The sequence below is a fragment of the Ictalurus punctatus genome, chromosome 1, assembly GCF_001660625.3.
Source record: "Ictalurus punctatus breed USDA103 chromosome 1, Coco_2.0, whole genome shotgun sequence".
NCBI classification, from domain to species: domain Eukaryota; kingdom Metazoa; phylum Chordata; class Actinopteri; order Siluriformes; family Ictaluridae; genus Ictalurus; species Ictalurus punctatus.
In genome coordinates this window covers 14889068-14902167 of record NC_030416.2, presented here as the reverse complement: position 1 = coordinate 14902167, position 13100 = coordinate 14889068, and the positions used below count along the sequence as shown (strand labels likewise).

The 13100-nt window shown below is 37.9% G+C and overlaps 1 protein-coding gene across 1 annotated transcript in view; it reads right to left on the bottom strand.

Moving 5' to 3' along the window:
- Positions 1–9286: 9286 nt before the first annotated feature.
- LOC108262988 (immunoglobulin superfamily DCC subclass member 3) overlaps positions 9287–13100 on the bottom strand; it is a 14373-nt gene continuing 10559 nt past the window's right edge. The window contains exons 12-14 of the mRNA XM_053681393.1: positions 12800–12929; positions 11698–11824; positions 9287–11533 (exon numbers count right to left, since the gene is read on the bottom strand). Of these exons, the coding sequence (XP_053537368.1) occupies positions 11417–11533; positions 11698–11824; positions 12800–12929 (374 nt within the window). The 3' untranslated portion in view covers positions 9287–11416. The remainder of the gene's footprint in view (positions 11534–11697; positions 11825–12799; positions 12930–13100) is intronic.

Sequence of the window (13100 nt, the reverse complement as noted above, 5' to 3'; positions counted from 1 at the left end):
ATATATATATATATATATATATATATATATATATATATATATATATATATATATATATATATATATACATATAATATCAGCCAGCCATAACATGGAGGCATGGACTTCACAAGACCTCTGAAGGTGTGCTGTGGTGTCTGGGCCCAAGAAATTAGCAGCCGAACCTTTAAGTCCTGTAAGTTTCAAGGCCACCTTCTTCCATTGCTCCATGGTCCAGTTCTGTTGTTCACATGCACATTGTAGGAGCTTTCAGCGGTGGACAGGGGTCAGCATGGGCACACTGACCAGCCTTTGGCTACGCAGCCCCATACACCCTGTGATGCACTGTGTGTTCTAACATCTTTCTCTCACAGCCAGCATTAACTTTTTCAGCAATTTGTTCTACAGAAGCTTTTCTGTGGGATCAGACCAGACAGACTATCCTTTGCTACCCCATGCGCATCAGTGAGTCTTGGGAGCCCATGACCCTGTCGCAGGTTGTCCTTGCTTGGAGCAGTTTTGGTTGGAACTCCCCACAAGACCTGAGATGCTCAGACCCAGTCGTCTAGACATCACAATTTGGCCCTTGTCAAAGTTACTCAGATCCTTACGCTTTCCCATTTTTCCTGCTTAGAAATACATCAATTTTGAGAACTGACTGTTCACTTGCTGCCTAATATATCTCACCCCTCGACAGGTGCCACTGTAATGAGATAATCAATATTATTCATGCCACCTGTCCGTGGTTTTAATGTTTAGCCATGTATATATATTGTCTAAAATCATACAAAATATTATTGGTAGATATTTCATAATGTGCACTGTGAGATTAACATTTCACATTAATAATTAGCTACCTATCCAGTAGAAACTCACCACAACCCTGTATGTTTTGTCTTTCGTACTGAAAAATAATCTCCTTCACACACAGTGCACTCAACCAAATGGCCGGATTTAAAGTAATTTTTTAAACCTATACTTAAACAAACCTAAACAAAAAAAAGCTACACCATCTAGAATAGTGAAACTGTGACTGCTGGGCTTTGCTTAGGATTGTGAGTAGCACAGAACCATATACCACTGTATATTCTACATTACTGATAATAATTCAATTCTTTGTGGTGAAAATAAATGGCCTTTTTCACTTCCATAACTCAGTTTTCAGCTCTATAACTCTATGCATAGGTCTGCCTAGGGCTTATATCTTAGTCTCTAAGAGCTAAATTAAATTCATACAAATGAGCACTTGACGGTAGGGATGCTGATACTGCTATCAAGTATCTGTCCAATACTCCTACTCATCCTTGTAAAAATGCTCCAATACTAACATCCAATACTACTATGCTATTATGTGACATAAGCCTAGTGTGCGTTGCTGTGCAAAATGATACCGATCTGGACTGTTTTTCACGATTATTGATGGCAATCAAAGCAAAGCAGACTGCAAACTCTACTCTGTGAAAATATCAACAGCAGGAAATATATACATAACCTGATAAATCATCTAAAAAAAAAAAAAAAACGCAAGGAGTTCATTGCTAGTAATATAGAATAGCACCCAATGCTGCACCTATCTAGGCAAGACAAAAAATAAATGAAACTCTTAACCAGTATATCGGTCTTAACGATCAGCCACTATCGGGTATTGACAAGTGAAACATGTCTCCAAATTGAAACAAAATCAACTCATCTCTACTGCACCTCTGCTCAATCCAAGGTAACTCATGTAGCTAGCTAATGCACTTCTTTAAAACCAACTAGCTAACATTATAAAGAACAAGCTATGTATGTGTGTGGACACATGTGTGTGCTTTTCATGGTCACTATGTAAACTGAGGAATCATAAACAGAAATAAATCAAATGTTCTGATTGATTACTACTAAATAGCTTACTCATTTCAGGATCTGTATTTTAAAAAAAACAACAAAATAACATGTAATGGTAAGTATGTATAGTTGGAAAAAAAAATGTTATTGATACATCCCTACTCTAGGGTTAAGAGGCTTGACAAAAATAAATGTAGATGAGGTACATTTGGAGAATATTGTCGCACAAAAAAGCCCAGGATATGACAACAAAAGAATCAGCTGAACTTAACATCAGTATGTACCAAGGTATTTATTTTGTACTTTCCATCTTTTCTTTAAATTCCCAGAGCAGGAGTTAAGTGGCATCACAGGTTTTTTTTTTTTTTTTTACGTAACTGGCTGGTCAGTGACATCAAAATGACCAGCATACAGAGGATAGTGTGGGTGTTAATGTGGCTCCTGAGTCATGCTTTATTCATGTCTGATATTTCAAAGTGATAGCCCAAATATGAAGCTTGTGTCATTCTCCCCTTTAAAGTATTACATTTGAAGACTATAAAGCATAAACTATTCACCTGCTTTGTTGGTCTGTATGAGACCATTCTGTAAGCCACTCACACTCACTGCAATAAACAGTGTGCAGTGATATTCAGACTTGCTGCAGTCTCCTGGGACACTACAGGTCTTCTGCCTTAGATTGCCATCATCACTCCTGATTATACTACTGTCCTATCAGAAAGGCAAATCCACACACAGGCGATCAGCCAGCATGAAGCTGCTATAGAAGACAGAGGCATGATAAAGAAACAGCACTGAGCCAGTCTTTTAGACATGAAAAAGACCATGCATTAATACATTTTTATATGATGAAATGATCATCTATCGACCATAATCAATAAGCTGTAAGCCAGGAATTTCAGAGCTGCAGTATAATCTTTTTTTCACCTTTAACAGGTTTTACAACATTTTGTTCCAGTCCACTAATTTGAGCAGCGTTCCAAGTGCCTATATTTCCTTTAACCACGTTTCATTGTGTGTATCACTCCCCTCATCTATATTCACCACCAATAATATTCCATTTCCAATATCAAAACCATTTCTACAGTAGCGGTAGTGACATCATCAGTGGCAAACAGTACTTTCAGAAATATAACTTTTGACTTAAACTAAACAGGAAACTAATTTGACCGGATGCACCTTGAATAGGGATGTACAAATCAATGTGAGCTAGCTACCGAGTTAGCCGATGTGCTACAAAGTGAGTGTGGCTTCTTCGGGATCTATTTCCGCTAGCAGAGCAAAAAAAATACAGAAGATTTGGCCATACTGTATCCAAAATGTCACTTACCCAATGTTAATTTCTTGTTTATAAACTTTTGTATAAATGCAATATCACACTCGGCAATCATGTGCTTATTCAGAATATTAGATTACACTCATCCTGCAAGCTCGTGTCTACTCTATGGCCAAATCACAGCCATGCCGATATTCAGTAGAATTCCACTCTTGCTTGTGCACTATAGCTTAAATATTCTTGCAGTGCATGTATTTACACACATAATATATTTTGACTTTGTACTTTAAATATGAACAAAAAAGTATGCCTGTGTTCTGTCCGTCCATTTTCCATATCACTTATCCTGTATAGGGTCACGGGGGAGCCTGGAGCCTATCCAAGCAAACTTGGAGCACAAGGCAGGGGACACCCTGGATGGGGTACAAACCCTTTTCAGGACACACATTCACACACTACGGACAATTTGGAAATGCCAATCAACCTACAACACATGTCTTTGGGGGAGGACTGAAGGAGGAAACCCCTGAAGTGCGAGGAGAACATGCCAACTCAGTGCACTCAGGGTGGAGGCGGGGTTTGAACCCCAAACCCTGAAGGTGCAGTGCAAATGTGATAACCACTAAGCCACCATGCCCCCCATGCCTGTATTCATAAGCATAAGTAAAGATATGTTTAAAACCCAAAATTAATAGTGAAAAAGTACCACAAATGATCAACATCAACACTCTGTTGAAAAGCTGTTGTTGTCCATCTAGTTGGATTTGTAATTTCGAAATCCTCCATAAGTTTTCATTGGGATCAAACTCAGGAGAAATGAAAGGCCTTCTTGAGTTATTTTGACAGTATGTTTAGGTTCATTGTCTTGTTGAAATGTCCATGTTGTCTCCAGATTCAGTTTCTTTACCGATGAGATTAAATATTCCTCCAATATACCCTCTTACATTGCTCCATTCATGTTTCCTTCAGTGACATGTAATGTTTCAGAGAAGCAGCCCCCATATCATGATGGTCCTGCTTCTGTACTTCACTGTGCGTGTGGTGTTCTTGGGATCGCACATGCAACCTTTCATTCTTCAAACATGTTGAGCTGAATTATTGCCAAAGATTTCTAATTTTGAGTCTGACCAGAGTATATTGTTTCAAATGAGTTCTGATTTGATTTTAGATTCGCATCTCCGTGCTTCTTTTTTTTTTTTTTAGCAGAGACGTTTTGCATGGGGTTTAGTAATGGAGATGAAGTGAATTGCTTATGGTTCTCTGTATAATTGTTGTTCCTGCTGTCTTCAGGTCATCCTGCAGCTCTTTTCGAGTGATTGCTGGCTTCTCTCATAACTTCCTTATCATTAATCTCAGCTGTGAGGTGTAGTTGTGGTTCCATGAACTTTTCACCTGCATATTATTGAACCAGTTGTACTGACAGGGATGTTTGAGGTCTTTGCTATGGCTCTGTAGATTTTTCAATTTGAGTGTTATTTTAGGAAAAGCCTTCACTTTCAACATGATTACTAATTGTTGCATGAAATCTTCCTAAACCATTACAAGGGTATTTTTTTTACAGGTACAATTTGCATGAGAAGATCTGCACAAGAACAAATAATTTCATTTGAGCAAATTGTACTTGAGCAAATGTCATTTTTCCTTCTTTTTTTTCCATTTCTATGTTTATTTATTTATTTATTTTACCTGCAGCAATATATGTATGCTACTCACAGTGAATTTAAAAGTTGAGCTCTTTATCCAGAAGTATTTATTTTGAAAATGTCTAATGGTCATGATGTAGTGGTTAGACCTGGATGTAAGTCTATCCAAAAAAATGTGTTTCACTTATTGTCTATTGGTCACGTTGTAGAAAAGCTTTGAACAATATCCATACTTTTCTGTGAAACTGGATTTCTGGGGTCTATGCTTACTCACGGTGAATTTAAAGTAGAGCTTTTTATCCATAAGTGTTGATTTTGAAAATGTCTAATGGTCCTTCATGAGCTGCTTTGAAATGGCACTCAGACATGTTTGCGAGGTGAACCAGGCACCGCTTTAATTGTCTAGATGGGCATGTTGTGATGGAGTGGATGGACATGTCACAAAAATATTGCAGAAACCCCTTGCAGAAAAGTTTTGAAAATGTTCCATAGTAGAAGAATCTGGACTTCTGTTTCTTTGCACCATATTTGGAACATGTCTCTCGAAAGAAAACAGCTTTATGACCTTTACAACATTGTGGCTTATTATGGTGCTGAAGACTACAATTGTTAATGGATTGCAGGGATTCGATCTGACCATGTTACTGTAATCTGAGCCAACCATCCAGTGACATCCTGGATGAAGAAAGTGCGATATCTGTGAAAATCCATATTGATTGTTTGTGCTCGTAGTTCAGTGTGGCAGCAGTATGTGTATTTTTGGAGCACTCAGTAATAGATAGGCGTGAGCCTGTAGTATGCGGGTGGAAGCTGTTTACTTCTGTGGCAGACTGCAGACGCTGCTGCACCGCAGTCCTGCACCTTCTATGAGTCATGCACTGATGAGATTGTCTTACTTACCAGGCTGCTGTACCCTTTCCTTATGTTCTGGGGGGGACGACACACATACATAAGAGAAATTAATGAACAGGGACCAAAACAGAGAACACAGAAGTGCTGACAAAGAAGTGCTATGAGAGATTCTAGAAAATCTCAGTCTGGTGTACAACTGGATCATGAAGTGTTCTTTTTATGCATGGAAAGCATTAAAATTAAACAGTGCTTCATACTGCATATCATATTATGTTTATTGAGGAATCTGCCTCGGTTTGTCAGGTAATCAGTCTGTGGGTGACAAAAAAAAGCTAGAAAATATTATCCATGTCTCTAAACACAGTGCAAGACGGCGACAGAACTCTCAATCACTTTAATAGTCTCTCTGATCTTCAGTTTAATCGGTATAAAAATATCTAACGATAACAAGAGCCAATGTGGAATATAGGCATATGCAAGACCTTTGTTTCAAGCTTACTTTCCATAACATGGTTGCACACAGAATGATTTATAATTAAGCAGTAACTAATCTGTCAGCTCCTGACGCTCATGTAATCAGCAACAGAGATTAAGAACACAGTCTAGCTCTGTTAGGGAAATGTGATATTATTGCATTTTGTTGTTGTTGTTTTTAAAAATTTATTCATTTACATAAATATCCCCATAAATTTTCACATTAAAATATTTGCATTAATGAACACACACTAAACAATATATTTTAAGGAGAATATGCTATATCACTGAATAAAGCAAAAAAAAAAAAAAAGCTTTACAATGTCTGAGAGAAATAAGGAAATAGATGATATCATTTCTCTTTAGTGAAAATATGCAGAATGCATTCCGGCTTCCTGTAGTGTAGATTTCGCTGATGCTGCTCTCATCTTGACTCTGTCTGAGTTGGCACACTGCCCAATGGTGCAGAATGGGCATACATTTCAGCATGACCTCTGAACTGGCAATGAGACTTGAACACACACTCACACACAAAACACAAAACACACAACAGACAAGCATCAGCATCTACCCAAACATCTGTTCACTCCACTAGATACAGTACTCATGTGAGGTGGCTTAATCATGTCCAACCCAGAGTCCTGGGTATGTTTCTGAGCCTGGGATACTGTATGTGTTGTGTTTTGTATGTTCTTCTCCTCAGTCACCACATGATCCACACATGTAATTATGGTGGAACCAGACAGTTATTTTTCATCATTTAAGGCATGATCTATACATCCAAACATCCATTTTCTGTACCACATATCCTACACAGGGTCATGGGGAGCCTGGAGCCTATCCCAGGGAACTCAGGTACAAGGCAGGGGACACCCTGGATGGGATGCCAACCCACTCACACACCCATTCACACAATTTGGAAAATTTAGAGATGCCAATCAGCCTACAACACATCTTTTAGGACTTGGGAGGAAACCCAATTACCAGGAGGAAACCCCCGAAGCACGGGGAAAACATGCAAACTCCACACACACAGAGTGGAGACAGGAATCAAACGCACAACCCTGGAGGTGTGAGGAAAACGTGCTAACCACTAAGCCACCATGTGCATGCATAACCCATTCTAAACCAATCTTGATATATTAATAATGTTGGCAAAAAATACATTTTTGTCAGTTCCAATGAAATTGATTAAAATATGTCTTACTTTGTTACCCATCACCTCAATATCCCTGCGCTCAGAGCCAATAAAATATGATTACACACAGAGACATATTCATTTGCTCATTTGAGGTTTGGGTAGGTAAATATGGAATTCTAAATACGATGATTCTATTGACGTGTTAGGAACATCATGTCATGGTAGTGCCAAATGGAGCAGAACTACAATACTCATCAGTCCCTGCATGTCACATGATCTTGCCTGTTTCTTGTTTCACCTTGATTAGCACCACTATTTAAGTTCCAGTTTTTCTGCATCTTGCTGGAAGCTTTTATTGTTGTCGTGTGTACCCTATTATAGCCTATAGTCCGTATGTTGCTTGCCTTGCATTCATAGTTCACATTGATGCTTCTTGTTTTAAACCTGCTTCTTGTTTGTACTTTGCACAATAAATTACACATTACAGCTCAATTGTTGTGCAGTTGATTAACATTGCTTTATGCGGTAATTTAGCTATAACGATGTACATAAATGTATATATAATGAGCTGTGCTGTATGCGTGTTATGTTAATTAATTATCCATGAGTAACCATTTGGAACTGGAAAATATTTCAGATTGTAGTAGTACTAGAGTAGTAATAGTGTACACAACACTGGATTTATGGTGCACAAAGGTAATAATATAGGAAAATTACCAGGGAATATAATTTATCTACAGGGAAATATAACAACTCTACAGTACTTCTCAAACAGTACCCTGTATGGTAGAGAATAAATTCAATTCATGACATGTAAGAGGCTTTCTGGGATGGATACAAAATGGCAAACTCCAAAAACAGTGCATTACATAGTAAAAAAAAAAGGGTACAGATTCAGACACAACACAGTAGTGAAGACACGAAGAATCAGACAATAAATGTGGCAACTATAAAAGTTCAATAAATCTGGGAACACTGACATCTACTTAGCAGTCTTTTATTTGGTACATAGGCATCAGTATGACCGAATGAAAACAGAAAAAGAATCGTATTTATTTAAACTGAGACACACTCGGCAATCAGAGTCCTTCTGTATTCACTAGATGGTTTCAAACTGTTTTCCAGGAACAATTCAGGAATTTAATCAGGTTTGCAGTAGACGTTTGTTTTATGTGCTGCAATGTGTCTCAGTATAAATGACTCCACAGTATGGAGCTGCACCAATTGAACAGTAATTTAAAGCTATGGCGAGTTTGGTTCTGAATCACACAAGTATGTTATAAACAAAACAGGAAATACAAACATTAAAGCATTGCTTTCTCATTGGTACAAGCATCAGGCATTCACTACATCTCTACTCATTTGATCACTTATTCTAAATAATACACGTTGGGCAAGCAAGAGCACATGAACTTATTCTAGTAATGTCCCTCGTGACCGTATTAACACTGGGGCATGTGACACGTAGCAGCAAATGTTGCAGTACTGACAAGCCAAATGAATATACAAATTAAGATAAATCTGAAGTACTGCATGATGTAATACTGAAATCAATGGATGGAATAGATTAATATGGTAAAATCTTTTTTTAAATTATTCATTAAACTAATTCATATATGGCTTATTAACTATGGCAAAAGTCCAAATAATAAACATATTTTGAAGAAACATATTATGAACATTGTGAATAAATAACTACGATGAACCGAAAATGAAGCAAAAAAAAAAAAAAAAAAAAAACAGGTCACGCCCAGCTTGCCATCAACATGCAGTTCTGTTTCAAATTCTCAAACATGTTCTAACATTCTTCTTTCAATCTACTGAGAAAGAAAAAAAAATCACTGAAAATCAAATTTGAGTATGACAAGAAATCCAATTACATTATTATTATAAATAATAATAATTACAATAACCAGTTTTTAGGAACTTATCAAAATGACAAAAAGTTTTTGGCAATGTTTTCCATTTATAACAGAAGGAAACAAATGAGAGGAAACCCAAAATGTAAAAAATAATAATAATAATTCTCAAGAGAACAGGTAAAAAATATTCTTTTTTGTTTCATTTTTTTTCTGGATATTAGGTTTCGTCAGGTTTTTTTTTTTTTTTTTACATTAGTTGTTTGTTGTTGTTTTTTTTACATTTTCACATTTTGGCATCATACTTGTTGCTCTCATAAGCAATGCACTCTCACTATATAAAACTGTGAGATCATTCTCTATTAAAGACAACTTTCACATGTGAAACCCTAACAGTTCATTCACAACCAGTAAAACAGCGGTATCTTCCTTGTGCAGTGTAATTAGAACTGTCAGCAATTCAGCGCTCATATATACCAACATGTGAAAAAGCATGACTATGCCAAACAGAGCACTGAGCATGTTATGTGCCTTAGTCAAAGAGAACAATTCATACAAAACGTAAAGTACATATGAGGTATTTGGTGACATTTCACTATACAGTAAATCATCAGAGTTATTTGGCAATATCAACTCCGTCAGTAAAAAGAGAAAAGCAGTTATTACTTTCTGGTATCAGTGTATGAAAATATATGCATTATTCACTAGTTATTTTATTTTAAGTTATATATGCTAGTTCTATATAGAATTCCATGTCTTAAAGGTAACCGTAGAAAGACTTGAACTAAAATGTGAGGAACTCTACTGGGTTTTGTTTTCTGTTTTTCTGTTTTTGCTTTGGTTAACGGGAAGCTGATATACTAATGTTTTTAATATCGTGGCTACCCTTAAAACAGGAAAAAGCATGACATCTAAAATGTCCACTGAAGGAAAAGACGAATAGAAAGATTTTAGAAAGCAACGAAAACCATTACAATACAACATCTTTGGATATCACTCAACTTGGTTTTCACTGAGTATTTGGAGAGGTTAAAAGCAGAAAAAGACAGAAACTAGCTTTGTGCCTAGCTTTTTGACAGCAGAGACTTTCATGAAAAAGGGTCACCAAGGAAACCTGGACATTGGTTAGTAAGTACTTAAAAACAATAACAGAACTCCAGGACAACTGCTGGTTCTCTGATAGCCTTCCTCCTGTGTGCGGTGCTGATAGGAAAGTGCTAGAACACCACCATCAGCCACAGCAGGCTGATGAAATAGTGCTCTCAAAGTCTATTCCTTCCTACCAGTGTTATTTTTAGGCTTGTTTTGAACTGTATGTTGTATTCCAAAAGCAGAATGTGCTCCTCTGTGCTGGTCTCTTCTCTGCAGAGTCTCGCAACATCAACATAGAGGTCACATACATCGATAGCAAGCTCTCTCACATTCACTCTGTCTGGACAGGAGAGAAATTTTGTACCTTAGGGGCAGCATCTCTGTTAACAACACATCCAAAAAAAAGCCCCAAGTCAGGGAGTCATCCTAAGGCTCAGAGTGAAGGCTTGAGCATTGTGGAAAGGTTTAAGTGTGGAACTGATAGAGTGTGAGACACAGGGGACAGAGTGGCTGGTGCTGGTCGAAGGCAAAAGTATCAACATTGTTGTCTGAATGGCACAGGACACTGGCACTAGCGCCCGAATGACAAAAAAAAAATTGGCTCTGATGTGCACAGAGCTTTTGGTCGAGGTAGGTATGCTTAACCAGCAGCAAGGCAGGCAGATGGTTTACCTTGATAGCTCAGACGTTCTCGTCAGGCTGAGGTAGCTATCTTTGGAGGTAATTTGGTGCGAGGGGAGGAAGGGAGAGGAGGACAGACGGTGCAAGGTTAGCCACTCCATTCCACTCTTCTGGGAGGCTAACGCGGTGACACCATCACATTTATAAGGCTACACTGGGGCGTCTCACTCACAGCTGAATTGAACTGACAATAACAATTCTACTATTATGCTATGTACTCATAAACATCACATAAAATAGGAATCTACAGTATCTGTTCAGTCATGCTAAGGCCTCAGAATTTTCAGTTTGGCAGTTTTCTACTATATTTTTTTCTACTTTATTTTGGTCCACCTTTATAAATTCTTATGTAAAGAAACTGGAGAACCAACATAATCAGTAATTGCCCTTTCTTATCTGTAAAATTAGAATAATGAAAATTAAAGTGTTTGTAACAAGAACATTAAATCAGAATTATTACTAAAATGTGAATGTGGTAAAGGTTGCAATGGGCAGGTTGGAATAAGGCTTTGGTGAATAGTGTGAAATGGAGTGGCCAAGCACTGCACTTTGAAGGGTAGAAGGGTAGAAAACAGGGTGTAAGGGGTTATCCTTAGCCTGTGCCAGTGTCTGTACTCATGCTTGTGCCTTGTTGGCAGTTGGCTTGTTGCTCAATGAGAACATGGCAGTGTGCCCCTGCAGGCTGGCTCACTGCAGAGCTACTCTGAGGCTGTGAACACAGAGCAAATGGCACATGAGTTAATGACACTATGGCTATTTAAAAAGTGCTTAGAATCAGAGCAGTGAGATAATTGGAAGTAGTGAGAACAGCAAGAGAAATGGGCTCTTTAGGTGTGTGTGTGTGTGTGTGTGTGTGTGTGTGTGTGTGTTTACCTGTGGTATTAGCTCAATAGCCTCAGTGGTGCGTATCACTCCCTCTTTAGGCACTGTGTCTCCCAGTGGTCCTGCTCCTCTCTGTGGTACTGTCCAGTCATCCTGGGTGCCCTTTCTACAAACTGAGCTACTCATGTTACACACACAGACACACAGATTAAGTGTATCAGTATAGGTACATATAGTCAAGGGGTAAAAGGAGAGACTTTAGTGAAAATATGGGTATTGTGTCAAAATCTTATGCAACTAAAAGTAGAATAGTAAAAACCAAGAGTAGTAGCTAGACAAAATTATACTGGAGTCACATTTAAGCAGTGTCCAAATTCAATGTATTCAACTGTTTGAGTGGAAGTCTGGACATTTTTGCTTACTTCGACATGGTCTCACATTTGCGAATTTGTAATAATTCTCCATTTGTTTAAAGAGTACAGAAGTTATGGTTGGAGTTAGATGTTTGTACTTTTTTTGAGACTTTATCTGTACAAATGGATTGACGTCCATCTACGTTGCTCTTGGTCACTGAATTTGTCTCAAATTTTTCATGATATAATACAAGGATAAGGATAATAAGGACATAAGGATATTTTTTTTTTTATTAAACAGAATTTAACAGAAGAAGAACACAGTGAGACTAATAGGCAGGCCACAACTGAAGGTGATTAGTTGTGGTATTTAACAAAATTGGTATTGATAAATCAAATCTGTAGTTACTAAATAAAGAAAGGAGTTAATAAATGTTATAGAAAAATAATCAACTGAACTATTATTTAAGGCAAAAGAAAAAAACTGCCCTGTCCTGAGTCCTGATCTGAGATGCGTAATGAGCACGGGGTCTAAATGAAAATGTATAAATTTTCATGCAAATATTAATTTACATTCACATTACAAATCCCATAAAACAATACTATACACCTATTTGAATAGTATTTTTCAAATCTGCACAAAGCTGGTGCAAACCTGCCACCAAATTCACCCAGCTTAAACCATGGACCAACAGAATGTAAAACAGCTGGTTACAGATCAGCGCTGAAGGAAAAGCTTCACTGACACTAAATGGCATGACTCTCTGATTAGATAAGTATTTGTGGAGTGGAAAGCTCACCTGCGGCGGTATGCGAACATGAGGAACAGCACGCAGAAGATGATGCAGGCCATTCCAATGTGGATGCCAACCACTATGCCAGTTACAGAGCTCTCTCCATCCTGCCTGCAGTTACACATGCTTTGCCCTCCTGTTTCCACACACACAGACACACACATTTCACATGATTACCACCTTTTCTCTGCAGCCGGGACAGTCTGAAAGAAATTGTCAACGTTCCATGTTGGTTTGCTGCCAATTCGTAAAGCCCAATCAGCCGAGCTGTTTTTTTGGGAAAAGTGGTAATTGATTTAACACTCCT